Genomic DNA, 13,625 nt, shown 5'->3' on the forward strand with positions numbered 1-13,625 from the left:
CCCACGGCCCCATTGACGGCGCGGGACAGCGGCCCCGGCCCGAGCGGGACGCGATGAGCCGCGGCCAGCGGAGGGGAGGGGGGCTCGGCAGCGGGGACGCGCCGCCTGACCCCCTCCTCGCCCCCAGGCTCTTCCAGGCGTAGAGTGCGCGCCACGGCCCCTGCCATGCCCGTGGACCTGGCCCTGCGGCTCTGCCTCGGCCACTCGCCACCCCTCCGCAAGCTGCTGGACTCCTGCGAGGAGCTGCGGGGCGGCCGCAGCCGCAAACCCCTCCGGTCCTGCCTCAACCAGAAGCCGGGCGCGGAACCCGAGTGGCGAGAGAGCACCAGGAGCTCCAAGGGCCAGAAGAAGACGGTTGTGTTTGCTGACATGAAGGGGCTCTCGCTGACGGCCGTGCGCTTCTTCTCGAAGATGGAGGAGGACCTCTGCGGCCTGCAGCACGCCCTGTCCGACCTTGCCCGCCCCTGGCCCGGGCTGCGGGACTTGCGCCCAGCAGCGTGCAGGTACGTGCTGGACTTCCCGCAGCCCTCTGCAGACTACGCAACCTTCTGCAGCCGCCTGCACAGCAACCTTGTGTGCCTGGAGAGCTGCCTGGTCCAGGGCCGTGCTCTGTCGGGGACGGTGAGGGTCAGGAACATCGAGTACGAGAAGAAGGTGATGGTCCGCATCACCTTCGACGGCTGGAAGAGCTTCCGGGACGTCTCCTGCCAGTACCTGCGCAGCACGTACGGCTCGGCTGACACAGACGTCTTCTCTTTCGAGCTCGTCCTGCCCAAGCCATCCATCTCCTGCAGGGCCACGGAGTTCTGCATCTCCTTCCAGTGCAGGCAGAAAACCCACTGGGACAACAACCACGGGAGGAACTACACGATCTGCCACGCGGGCACGCCCCCCCCCGCTTCCTGCGCCCAGAAGAGCGCCGGCGGGGCCCGGGAGCGCCTGGGCACCTCTCGGGCCGCCGCCCTGGTCCTGTCCCGCCTGCAGGGCTGGCGCTGCGCGGACACGGCGGCTCCGTATTGGTAGGGGAGCGGCGAGCGGAGGGGACGGTCCCTCCGTGTCCGGGCGCGGCGCCGGCTGCAGACGGTGCTGCTCGGCCTGGCCGCCGCCGGGGGCTGCTCCACCTCCTGCCTGCGCACTCGGCAGGCAGGGCCGGGGCAGAGGCGCCGCGGGGCCCGGTGCTGCCCAAGGGCTTCGTGTGGAGCCGCCGGGGCGGGGGTCGCCCCGCGGCGACCGGGGTCTCGGCGGCGGCCGCCCGGTCCTGAGGAGGGCCCAGCGCGGGGGGTGGGGCCGCCTCTGGGCGCGGGTGCTGTAACGGGGAGTTAATAAAGTGACGGCGCTTCGCGACTGGTTCCTCCGCCTGTCCGTCCCCGCGCCGGTCTCTCCCCCGTCCCGCCGGGGCCGCCGCGCGCGCCCCCTGCCGGCCGTACGTGCCTGCGGGCGCGGCCCCGCGGGCGGCGCGCTGACGTCAGCGCACGCTGCGCGGGGCGGGGGCGCGCACGGCACGTGGCGGGGGCGGAGCCGGGGCCCGGCGGCAGTGGCGGCAGGTGAGTGCGTGACCGGCCCGGTTCGGCCCGGCCGGGCCCCGCGACCACCCCCTCCCCCCGCGCTCCCTCCCTCTCCCCGCCCGGGCCGCCGCCCCCCGCTGCGCCCGGTGCGGTCGGGGCGCCCGGGCAGGGCTCGGTCGCGGACCGTTAACCGGCGCCCGCCGCGGGAGCGCGGCCTCCCCGCCGTGGTGCGGGCCGCGCCGCAGCGCCCCCGCGCCGGGTGTGGCCAGGCCCGGCCCAGCGCACGGCTGCGCCGCGACGTCCCCGCCCCCCATCCCGGTGCCGCGGCCCGGCCGCACCCCCCGGCCCTCCGGGGCGGGTCCCCCCGCCGAGCACCCGCGGCCTGGCGCGCCCTCGCCGAGGCCGAAGGTCGCCGGGCCGAGTCCCGGCCGGGCCGCGGTTCGCTGCGCTCGTGGGCCGTGTCCCGGTCAGCAAAGCCGAAAACGACGCCGGCCGCCGCCCAGCCCCGACCGCCCCGACCGCGCCGTCCCGCGCCCCCGCGAGCGGCCGCCGGGTGCTGAACCTGAAGCTGCAGCCCGGGGGCAGCCGGCGCGGGATGGCGATCGCCGTGCCCGCCGGCGGCCGGGTTCTGCCGCTGCTCTGGGCCTGCCGCGAGCCCAGCGGGCGGTAGCCGCCAGGCAGGGCTGCCTGCCTTGGCCCCGGGCTCGCCGCTGGCAGGCGCCGGCCGCGCAGGCTGCCCGGCCCGGGGTGACGGGGCGCGGGGGTGCGGTAACTGAGCCCCTTCGAGGGCAGCGGCTGCCGGCTCGCGTGGCCGGTCGGACCGGTGTGCCAGCACCAGTCCCGGTTCTGACGGGTGACAGCTCTGGCACAACGGGCAGTGACACGCGCGGCCACGGATCTGCCTCTCCCAGGACGTGGTTCGTGTGGACGCGCATGTTCCTGTGGAGCACTGACGGCTCTCTTGGCGTCACTGGTGCAGCAGTGCCCAGCCAGCACCTGGAACACGCTGCACAGGGGAGCGAGAGGATCTTCCCAGACTCTCCTTTGCTCCTCTGTGCTCGTTGGGTCCCTGTTAAGTCCCGTCCCCGGGTCGACACCCTGCAGCCAGGTGAAGGTCATATCCCGAGGGAAGGCTCCCCCGGCAGACTCGTCTCTTGACGAGCCCCAGCTGGCCTTGCTTGTGCATGCCCCTGCTGCGGAGGCTGCCCTCCCCCGGAAGCGCTGTAGTGCCAGGTGTCTGACCTTTGACTGGTCCCTGTGCCCCAACAAGTTCCACTTTGGCTAATCATCAGTGATAATTCTCCCCTTGGGCTAACTTCCTGTCCTGAGCTGTTTGTAAAGCTGCCCTGTGTGACCAGGGGGTGAGCTGTGTGTACAAGGGCAGAGGAAGTGATTCCCTCCCAGGAATCTGGGTACCTGGCTGGCTCAGTGCTCTCGGATGCCTCTGAAATGAGAGAGCTGATCACATCTTTGTCATGAGGATGGGGTTTGTGTCTCTCCTTTGGCTCCTTTCCGGTACTTGGGACCTGATTGCAGTGTCCTGTGCTCTAGGTGTGGTTCTCCATGAGTCTGCTCAATCTGAGGTGTGGATAGTATGAAAATACAGGATGGGTGGCAGCAGGGAGGGATTCCCAAGTCTGTGACAGTGCCAGGCAGTAGCTGGAGTGCCTGTCCGAGTCTGCTGTGTCTCAGGAGCTGCTCTGAGTGATGTGACCTCAGCCCCAGCACTGCCTTCCAGGTTTCAGAGCCCGCTGTCCCTGGCCGCCTGCCACCCTCTCTGTGTTGACGTCTCTCTGAGCTTCGTGACTTGCCTGACTTTGGGTTCTCTTTCCTCCACTAGTGCTGGTGGCATGTGAGTGCTTTGTCAGCCAAGAAGCCAACACTGTTGAAGAGCTTTCCTGGGACACAGGCTTCATCCGTGTCTGTAACGACCCTTCAGCATGACTGGATGCCAGGGGCCTCTGGAATTAAACTCGACCCAGGCGTCATGCAAGGATCTGCGCTAGTGCCTGTGTCCTCACGGAAAGAACGATAACAGCTCCACATACGGTAGGCTCCCCAAGTGCCAACTCCCTCCATCTCCTCCAATGCAGGCTCAGGGATGGACTCCACCTTGTCCCTGTGAAGAGATTCTGCATGCTGTCAGCAGCCAGGAGGGGATTCTGCTGCCAGGCTCTTCAGAAGCTGCCCCACAGCGGGGCTGGCTCAGCGGCACCGTGGGAGGATATCCCTTCACACGGCTGTGTCACTGCAGTGCCCACTGCACGCCCATGGAGGAAACTGTGTGCATGTTCCCTCTCCTTTGAGCTGCTCAGCCCACACTGTCTGAACTCACCTGGGCTTCTGGCAGACTATTTGCTTGTTTTCCCAACCGCTCTCCCTGATCCTGTTGCATTCCCTCTCTCCAGAGCCCAAAAAGGATGTGAACTTTGGAATGGGGTCTGTGAGCAGGCTGCGGACTCGGTGCATGTGTGAGACTGTTGCCGAATAACAGGAGGACTGGTTAATCGCTGCGGGCAGCCCTTCTGTCTGGCTGCAGGGCACCAGCCTTGCCTGGGCCCCTCACCATGTTCCTCCTGCTCCCCTTTGACAGCCTGGTTGTCAATCTCTTGGGGATTTCCATCACTGTCCTCTTCACTCTGCTTCTGGTTTTCATCATTGTGCCAGCAATTTTTGGAGTCTCCTTTGGCATCCGCAAGGTTTACATGAAAACTTTATTAAAGATTTTTCAGGTAAGTCATGTCTTGAGAATCTTCTGTATTTACAGGGGCCTGGTCAAGTGTGGTCATGCAGGGCAGAGAGAGGCTTTTGCCCCTCAGCAGAGCATTGCAGGTGGCTGGGGTGTGAGGTTGGTTGGTTGGTGACACGTGCTGGTGCCATATGACCCCTTTGGGTCATCTCAACCAGGTGCAGTTTACTGGAGCGCAATTTGTGGGCTGTTTTTTCCCAGTAATTGACCCAGTAAGTCCTCACGTAAAGTAGCGATGTAGTGTGGCCTGTAAGTGTGCAGTGGCCCATCTGTGGATGTGCTGCGAGGAGGCATGTGCTGGGGTGGGCTAACGTCCCAGGCGGGGCAGGGTGCTGTTACAGTTCCATGTGGAAGGAAGCCAGAAGGGCTGTAGGGTGCGATGGAGAGGGACGAGGCTGCGGTCGGCCGGCTGCTCCTCTCCAGGACATGGATGAAGCAAAAGCAGGAGGTGAGGCAGGACTTTCTGTACAGCAAGCCCCAAGCAGTCTGCAGCCAGGACCCAGAGCTCTCAACGCCTTCTGTCACAGAGTGCTGCCTGTTTATCTACTGAGCCCAGCAGCCGTGTCTGGACCCGCAGCCTCCGAGGACAACCAGCAGCCCTCGCTGACCCTCTTGGCACAGAGAGGCCAAGTGGAATTTTCCAGCTTGGGGTCATGCCGTTCCCTTGTCTGCCCTTGGCAGACTAATTTTATGGGCTGTCTCACAGCCAACACCTCTCCTTGAAGCAAGTCCCTGGTGAGACCAGAATTTTTGCCAGACTCCTAGTCAATAAAGCCTACAACACCCTACCCTGGCAGCCCAAGCGAAAGGAAAAAGATTAGCCTGTGCTTGATAGGGAGGTTTTAGGCTCTTACATGTGGAGTTCAAGCTGCTAAAGGATTTGTGGTACAGCTGCTGCTGTTTGAACAGGGCTGGTCTTCCCCAGGAGCATGTCTGTACTGGCTGGCTCAGGAAGGCAGCCCTGCAGCTTGGCAACACTCAGCTCTTCAAACTCTGAGTCCTCCCAAAAGCCTGAGATGTGCATGGTAAGACCCCGGGCTTTGTGAGGTGCTTCGTTAACACAGATGTCTGAAGACCTGACTTCAAATTTAGTGACTGAACCTGGAGAAAAAATTAGTAAGAAGTTTGGTTTATTTGAAATGGAACTTAACGTTTAATCTTGACACTGGTTTTGGTGTTTAATTTTGAAACTTTCTGAAAAGTCTTTGAAGTCTATTGCAGCTTTTGTCTTTGTGGTGGGAGAGGGGAGCACTCTGCTCACAGGTTTGGTGGAAAGTTCACTCACTGTGTTTGGTCACTCAGACTTGTATTTTTGGGGAGTATTATTTACCCAAAAGATTATCCCAGCTCGAGGGGCTGGTGCTGCAAACCCAGCCCAGAGGGGCAGCGTTCAAGTCTGGCAGTCTGTGGAACACGGCCGGCACTGCGGGGCCTGGGCCAGCGGCTGCCCATCTCTTGGCAGTGTGGGAGACCTGCCTGGCACTTCCCAGGTGCGACTCTGGGTTTTCTGCTGCCGGGGTGGAGACGAGTCTGAGGGACGGCTTCTCCGTAGGCTGCCCATCTCCTGCTGGGCCAGAGCTCCTCTTCTGACTTCTCTTGGGATGGCAGTGTCTCGACAGTCTTCTGCAATCCTGCAGTTCCTTCTGCTGGCAGAGGAGGCTGCTGGATGAGCTGGACACTTCACATGCGATTAGTATTCCCACATCGCTGCTTCCAGATCTGACGCTGGCATGGGCTGAGAGCAGGACGCCAGGAGCTCCCCGAGCTCCCCCTTCTGCCCCCATCCCTGACAGCGCAGCTGACCTGGGGCAGTACGCACGTTGTATACAAGTCCTTGAGAAGCTGCTTCTCCCAGGGCTGTGTAGTGCAGAGGAGCATGAGGCTGAGAGGGCAGGCACGAAGACTGGCCAGTAATCCAGCCTGCAGTTTTTGCCGATGCCTTTGAGAACGAGCTGAGGGAGATTTCTGTGTGTAACAGGTAGTCAGGGCGCGGGAGTTGGCCGCCAGCCTCCAGGGCGCGGTCCGAGGGTGCTTGCTGCTGCTGGTGAGCTGAGAAGAGCAGCAGCCGTTAGCTGAATCGGGGAGGGAAGCATCCCCTCCCGTCATCAGCCTGATGTTTCTAGCAGCAGCCTGGAAGCACAGTCTCTGCTTTGAGCTTGGAAGAAGCCAGGGCTGACAACCAGCGCCCGTCCCGTGACCGGCCCCCTGCGCTGTGGTGTGGAGCAGGATCACGCTCCACCCAGTGGCTGTGCACTGGCAGCCATGGGACAGGGGCCACAGAGCCCACAGGACAGGGGCTGCAGAGAACACTGCTGGGCCTCGCCGCTGAGCACTCCCCTTCCCTCTGGCCCTCACTCCCTTGCTTCCCGCGGGGCTCTGCTCCGCAGAACGGCGCACAGACGCGTGCGCGTCACGGCTGGCCTGTGCCTGTCACCCCCCCATCAGTCCTCTCGTCCCACTGCAGGCAGATCTCTGCTGTAAAAACGTTCCTCCCGGGCCAGGCTCTGCTCCCACCTGGGTTCGGTTGTGTTCATCACTCTCTTCAGTTCTGTATGGAAGCCTCCTGCTCCATCTTCTCCCCTTAACCATGCTCTTCCCTGGGAGTCGAGTGTAAACCAGGGGCAGTGAGGAGCGGAGCTACAGGCCTTGCGAATCTTGTCACATGTATCTTGCAGTGGGCGACGCTGAGAATAGAGCGTGGGGCCAAGGAGAAGAAGCATCCATTATACAAGCCCTATGTCAATGGTAAGATCCTGCCCTGCATGGGTACGTAGGAAGTTCAGTATTCTTTTGGGGAGAGGGGGTAGATGTGGTGTCTCTGAGCAGCTGAGGTGTGCTGGGAAGCCTTTTCGTATAGGTGGATTGGGGGGGAGCTATGGAGAGGTCCGTTTCGTGAGGAAGGGGGGGAAGCGCCTGGGCAGTGGGAGGGGACTGTTTCATGCCTGCCCGCGCTGGCAGAGGGACGGGGCCGTGGAGGGTCCTGGCTCTCGGCCGCCTGTGAGCGTCGCTCTGAGCTGCCTGCGGCGTGTTGCAGGGATCATCGCGAAGGAGCCAACGTCCCTGGAAGAGGAGATCAAGGAGATCCGCCGGAGTGGCAGTGGCAAAGCCCTGGACACCCCCGAGTTTGAGCTCTCGGATATCTTCTATTTCTGCCGCAAAGGCATCGAGACCATCATGGATGATGAAGTGACCAAGAGGTTCTCAGCTGAAGAGCTGGAGTCCTGGAACCTGCTCAGCAGGACCAACTACAACTTCCAGTATATCAGCCTGCGCCTCACTGTGCTCTGGGGACTGGGGGTGCTCATCCGCTACTGCTTCCTGCTGCCCCTCAGGTGAGTGCTGCTGCAGCAGCCTGCCTGCGCCCGGGGATGGCGGCCTCCTCCGCTGCAGAGGGCAGCTGGTCTCCACCCCAGACCCTGGTTATCCTCATCCGGCTGCTTGACGAGTGGGGCTCGTGGCCTGATTTTTCTATCGCGTAGCTTCCCTCTTTCTGCAGGATAGCTCTGGCGTTCACTGGCATCAGCTTGTTGGTGATGGGTACTACAGTGGTGGGATATTTGCCAAATGGAAGGTGAGTTCATCTCTGGGACAGAGGGGATGGGGACACCCCTGTGCAGTTTAAGACCTGATAACCCTGAAGTTTTCCTGTGAGGCCGATCTGTTCTGCCTGCTGCAAGCAGGGCCGGTGCCTTGCCGTGGTGTCTGTAGCCTCAGCAACAGACAGCCTGTAATTTCAAACAGAGAGCCTAGATGTGAGTACTAACCTGTGGCAGAGCACTCAGCCCTGGGCTCTGAAAGGAGCAAGGACAGAAGAGAGCAAAGGCCAAAGTTTAGTTCTCATGAGTTAAGAATCAGTGGTTGTAAGCTGGCAGTGAAACCCAGGATGAGACGTGTTTCTGTGTATCAGTTGGACCTCCTGGCCTGGGGCAGCTGGGCTGAGTGGCCCCGTTACAGGGGAGGTTGTAGCCCTGGGGGGTGACGGTCTCTGTCCCGGGCTGCAGGTGTAAGGAGTTCCTGAGCAAGCACGTCCACCTGATGTGCTACCGGATCTGCGTGCGTGCCCTCACAGCCATCATCACCTACCACGACCGGTAAGGAGGCTCTGCCAGCAGCGGGCCCCTTCCCACGTGCTGCTCCACGCCGAGCCTCTTGCAGGCCTCGCCCTTCATTCCTCTGTCCTCATCTGTACCTTGGTTTTGCATTTAGAGAGAACAGACCCCGAAACGGAGGCATCTGCGTGGCCAATCACACGTCTCCCATCGATGTGATCATCCTGGCCAGCGATGGCTACTACGCGATGGTAAGGTCTGCGCCCCAGCCCTGCCAGTGGGGCCTGGTCACATCTGTGCTGGTGTGTGGGGCGGGCAGAGGCAGCGAGAGGCTTTTGAGCCTGCAGAACTACCCTCCCCGCGTGACATCGCGCTCTCCAACCCTCTGCACCCTCTTGTCTTGGCCTGGGACTCGGAGCACTAGGGGCCTCTGGGCACTGCTCTGCCAGCAGAGCTCTTGGGTTTGCTGTCCACGGAAGAGCAAAGCGCTTCCCCAGCTGGACCTCTTGCAGCGTGGAAAGCACTTGGGGCTGCTGCAGCTGTCCTCCCCGTCAGAGCCTGGGGCTTTCCCTCTCAGCCTTCCCAGGGCGGGAGTAGAAAGATGAAACAACTTGGCTGTGGATGCAGGAGCTGCCTTGGCCTCCATGTGTCCCCAGGTCTTGTAACTGGTGTCTTCCTGCCCTGTTCAGGTGGGTCAGATCCACGGCGGGCTGATGGGTGTGATACAGAGAGCCATGGTGAAAGCTTGTCCCCACGTCTGGTTCGAACGCTCTGAGGTCAAAGATCGTCACCTTGTCGCCAAAAGGTGTGGCAGTTGCTCGCTGCAGGGGGGTCTGGAGGCTGGGAAAGGCAGGGGGGCTGCCCACTTCCCGTGGGTGGGGATGCTGCCTTGCCTCGTGGGTGCTGGGAGACCACGCTGCTCTTGGTGGCCCCCAGCAATGGCAGGATTAGGACTGTGCTGTGAATTGGTAGTGATGGCTTCTGTGCCCTCTGCTAATTAGTGACGCTCTTTGTTCAGGCTCACGGAGCACGTCCAGGACAAGAGCAAACTGCCCATTCTTATCTTCCCAGAAGGTGAGTTGTGGAGCGGGGCCAGACCAGCACCTGCTGGAGGGGGCACACAGGGACAGCCGTGTGCCCCTGTTCCTTCCCTCCTTGCGCAGCCAAGGGCCTTGAGACCCTTCACTGGGACAAAGGGAATGTTGCATCTTTAGAGCTGGCTGGGTGCAGAATGTGGAAGTCAGATCCGTGGTGTCCCAGAGACGTACCCTGTGTGCAGGGCGCAGGGTTTGGAGTGTTAGGGAGCAGTTGTTGGGCGCCATAGCCTGGACCTTAGGTGTTAGCTTAGACTTCTGAGCTGACTTGCAAAGGGAAGCTGAGAAGATTGTGCTTGCCTCTTACAGGAACCTGCATCAACAACACGTCTGTGATGATGTTCAAGAAGGGGAGCTTTGAAATTGGAGCCACAGTTTACCCTGTAGCCATCAAGGTATGGGAAGGCAAACACTCTCTGCGTCAGAGCTCAGTCTTGGCAGCCCAGCCTTAGCCCAGGCCTGGGGGCCTGGAAGCCGAGGTCACTCCGTGCAGTGCTCTGGGAGTGCTGGCCTGTAGCTGGGCTTGGAGCGGCACTCGGGGCCTCGGGGAGGGTGCGGCCACTGCCTGACCCTGAGCTCTCCTGCCTCTGCAGTATGACCCGCAGTTTGGAGATGCCTTTTGGAACAGCAGCAAGTACGGCATGGTGACCTACCTCCTCCGGATGATGACCAGCTGGGCCATCGTCTGCAGCGTCTGGTACTTGCCCCCAATGACCAGACAGGTACGTGCGGTGGGCCTGGCCCGCTGGCTGCTGCCCCTTGGGCCCTTGGCTCCTGCTGAGCTGTGTTGTTCCGCCACAGCCCGAAGAGGACGCTGTCCAGTTTGCCAATCGAGTGAAGTCGGCCATCGCCAGGCAGGGGGGCCTGGTGGATCTGCTCTGGTGAGTCCCGGCAGGCTTTGCTCTTCCTGGGCCGGGTTCCTTGTTCCTGGGCCCTGGCATGTGCCCGTGGGCTGCAGAGCTGCCTTGCGTTGGGCCGAGTAGGCCTATGGAGAAGTGGAGACCACCCTCCCTGGGACCCCCAGAACTGCTCGCCTGTAGCAGGGACCAGAGTCTTGGCTTCTGCTGTGCGTGTCGGGCCCCGGGGCTTCATCCCAGCTCACGCCAGGATGCCCTGGTGGCGACTCAATGCTGCGAGGCGAGGTGGGTTGAGCTTGGGAGCTTCCTTGTTCGGGCGCTGAGATCTTCAGCACTGGGGGGGCCTGTGGGGCCGCCTGCTGCCAGGCTGCCGTGCTGAGGACGTGTGGGCCTCCGGCCTGCGGAACCGCCAGGCTGGCGCGGGGCTCTGAGCTGCCCCCAGCAGCCCCAGCCGAAGGTCCCGGCAGTGCCCACCTGCAGCCCCTCTGATGGTCTGACTCTCCCCAGGGATGGAGGACTGAAGAGGGAGAAGGTGAAAGACACGTTCAAGGAGGAGCAACAGAAACTCTACAGCAAAATGATTGTAGGCAACCATGAAGACCGGAGCCGGTCCTGAGCCCTCTGCCCCCAGCACCGTTACTGGGCCTGGCCAGAGGCCCCTGCCCCCGGCACCACCCGGGGCTCCTCTGATGAAGCAGCTCCAGATCTTCGGACTTTGGCTACTCCAGAGCCGCTCACTCGCCCCTTCACCCTCTGGCTGCGATTCCCTGGAGGCGCTGTTACTGCCCAGAGTCTGGGGCCCTGGGCAGCTCTGGGCAAAGATGCCTTCTTGTTACTGTTACAGTGAAGCCCCTTGCAGGGGCAATATTAAACAAAACACTTACAGTCTCGTATGCTTCCATATGGTGTTTACAGGCCCGGGGGGGAGGCCTGGTGCGTCGATGTGCCTGTGTGTCAGTCACAAGTCTCCCACGGCGCAGAAGCTGGCGAGCTGCGCTGAAATCAGCTGCCTTGACAACTGAGGGAGCCTTCATGAGCCTGTGCCCTGTGTCTGCAGCCTAAACCCCACATGAGCGGCGTGTGCTCTCGGCCATTTCCAGCTTTACTGCCATAAGGAGAAACCCCCCCTCATCCTTCCCACCGGACCCTTCTCCAGCGTCCGAGCACCAGCCTCTTCCCTGGGGTCCCCCGGGGGTGAGCGGTGGGTTGCCAGGCGGTTGTCACTGGTGTGGGGCTCCCGAGGGACCCGTCCATGCTGCGGGGGAGCTCGGCCTGCGGTGGGAGATCCCCTTTTAAATGTCTCCTGAGGGCAGGGGTGGGATCTGATCTTGTACACCAACACGCACACAGATAATCTGGATCTTGTTGCAAGGAACCCGAAATCCTGTGCTGGAGGTGGTACCCCTTTCCCTGCCAGCCCTGCGAGCATGTTGTGCAGTAAAGCAACTTGCATTTGAGCGTTCGCCCCATGTACTTTCCAGTTTTCCTTATTTTCCCACAAACCACAGACCTTCCCTCGGGTCCTCTGCTCTCACAGGCCGAGGCCGTTTCACTGCTCCCGGCTTGTGCTCCCTGGAACCTGGAGAAGGCAGAAGGAAACGCTTTGGTGCTCCTTCCTACCCCGGGGATGTTCACTGCCCCCAAGCCAGGACAGCTGTTCTGCGTAAGTGTCCTTAAACCTCAAATTCTCTGCACTAGATATCAACACAGATTCAAGGTAGTTTACTTCCTGCTTGTTTTTATTTGGGTAAATCACCATGATGTCAAGAAAGAGAGAGAAAAAGAAAGCCACAGAGGGGAAGAGTCCAGAAACGTCCCTGACCTCCCCCAGACCCTCACTTGCGTTATTCGGATCTGTGCAGCCGCCGCACCTCGCGTTTTTCGTGGCCCGAGAACCTCCTTTTGGGCCAGTCAGCCTTTACCCACGCACAGACAAGGTGTGAGCGGGCGCATGCAGCTTGTCCTCGCACGGAGGAGCCCGTTTTCCATGGTGTGCTATTTTCCACCTACCCCAGGACCATCGACTTAGGCACAAATAAACTGTTCCCAGTGCAATACCCAAGGGGGGACAGTCTTCCTTACCATGATGTAAAGCTACACTTAATAGCATATGATCAGCTAACGTACAGTTATGGGAAATATTTCTATACTGAATTGATTTACCTTTGCTATTTGTACTGCTCAAAATACGATTCTTTATAAATGTGCACACGGTGACACGTTACCTACACGAACACTGCATTCAGTTCTCTGTTACACATGATCTCCGCTAACATCCAGCCTCACCAAGAAGAACCCTGCTGTTCTTGTTTGGTGATGGAGACACCCTTACTGGCCCCCGGCTTTTCCCTGTACCCCAAGTTTGTATTCTTCTCTTCTGCCCAACTCCAGCTGTGACAATTGATCTAGGGGGAAAAAAAGAAGAAACAAAGTCCAGTGTCTTTTCCTTTCCACCGATGACAACTAAACAAAAGCAGCTGAAGCCAAGCAGGAGATGACAGTTAACATCTACAGGTGTATTGCTTCTGCTCCTGTGCTGCCAACACAAGACAAAACAACTGCTAGTTACTAACAGAAGTCTCAGTTACCCAGGCTAGGAGCCCTCTTTCTGTAGGAGTTTATACTGGCGTTAAAGATCTTTTTCACCAGCATTTTGGTTTACTTGTTCTACCCAGCTCCCTCGGGACAGCTCCTAACGCCAATTCACCAATCCTCCATCCGTGTCTGTTAATTGATGGGGCTGTTGCTTTGTTACTTAAAAAACCCCAACCCAAAGACAGAAAATAAAGGCACAACCCTTAGCTGCTGGGAAGTTGTTCTATTTATGCAGAGTTTTTTGACCATCATTGTTTAATTGTATAAGAAATGCTGGGTATAGCCTATGTATTATGGGAGTTAACCTGTAGCATAGTTAACCTTCAGTTACCAGGCAGGTGTGCGCTACCCTGCAGAACTTGCCGGTACTGTTTAATAACATCTTAGGAGCTGCATTCACTCCAGTTTCCACTCATGTGCTTGCCCAGAAAGCTGCTGCCGACCTCCCTGGCAGCAACTGACGGCCTGATCCAGCCCCAGCTTTGCTGCTCTGGCCCCAAGGCTAGCAAAGATTTTCCCTTGCCCAGGGGCCGTTTGGATGAAATCTTCCTCCCCCCCCACACTGTGCCATGTTCTGGAGAGTCCCTCGGCCCCCGAGAGCCATGGGGTGCCCTGGCAGTGTTGCGCTCTCTGGGGCCTGGGGGTGCCCCTTCCCCACGTGCTGAGCTGCAGGCGGGGATGCAGCCCTGGCCGGGGCCGTGGGCATCGCTGCCCGCCCGGCCCTGCTGCCTGGGCAGGGTCTCCTGCGCCTTTCCCCAGCGGGCTCCTGCACACTC

The 13,625-nt window shown here is 60.4% G+C and overlaps 2 protein-coding genes across 3 annotated transcripts; both read left to right on the forward strand.

Moving 5' to 3' along the window:
- The first annotated feature begins 165 nt into the window (after nucleotides 1-165).
- Nucleotides 166-1,357, forward strand: LOC141971391 (protein phosphatase 1 regulatory subunit 3C-B-like). Its single transcript, XM_074928728.1, has one exon. It carries the CDS (start codon nucleotides 166-168, stop codon nucleotides 1,021-1,023), a length of 858 nt encoding a protein of 285 aa, XP_074784829.1. The 3' UTR covers nucleotides 1,024-1,357.
- A 126-nt stretch (nucleotides 1,358-1,483) lies between these two features.
- GPAT4 (glycerol-3-phosphate acyltransferase 4) lies at nucleotides 1,484-11,143 on the forward strand. 2 transcript variants are annotated; one of them, XM_074928726.1, is made up of 13 exons: nucleotides 1,484-1,544; nucleotides 3,346-4,237; nucleotides 6,930-6,999; nucleotides 7,289-7,586; nucleotides 7,751-7,825; nucleotides 8,256-8,345; nucleotides 8,461-8,554; nucleotides 8,993-9,108; nucleotides 9,322-9,377; nucleotides 9,707-9,792; nucleotides 9,991-10,119; nucleotides 10,199-10,278; nucleotides 10,762-11,143. In XM_074928726.1, the coding sequence occupies exons 2-13, from the start codon at nucleotides 4,073-4,075 to the stop codon at nucleotides 10,868-10,870; spliced, it is 1,368 nt and encodes a 455-aa protein (XP_074784827.1). In that variant the 5' UTR covers nucleotides 1,484-1,544; nucleotides 3,346-4,072; the 3' UTR covers nucleotides 10,871-11,143. The 2 variants fall into 2 exon arrangements, with proteins under 2 accessions (XP_074784827.1, XP_074784828.1); XM_074928727.1 differs by lacking the exons at nucleotides 1,484-1,544; nucleotides 3,346-4,237 and adding an exon at nucleotides 5,110-5,279.
- The last annotated feature ends 2,482 nt before the right edge of the window (nucleotides 11,144-13,625 follow it).

This window comes from Athene noctua, chromosome 28 (genome assembly GCF_965140245.1).
Source record: "Athene noctua chromosome 28, bAthNoc1.hap1.1, whole genome shotgun sequence".
Lineage (NCBI taxonomy): Eukaryota > Metazoa > Chordata > Aves > Strigiformes > Strigidae > Athene > Athene noctua.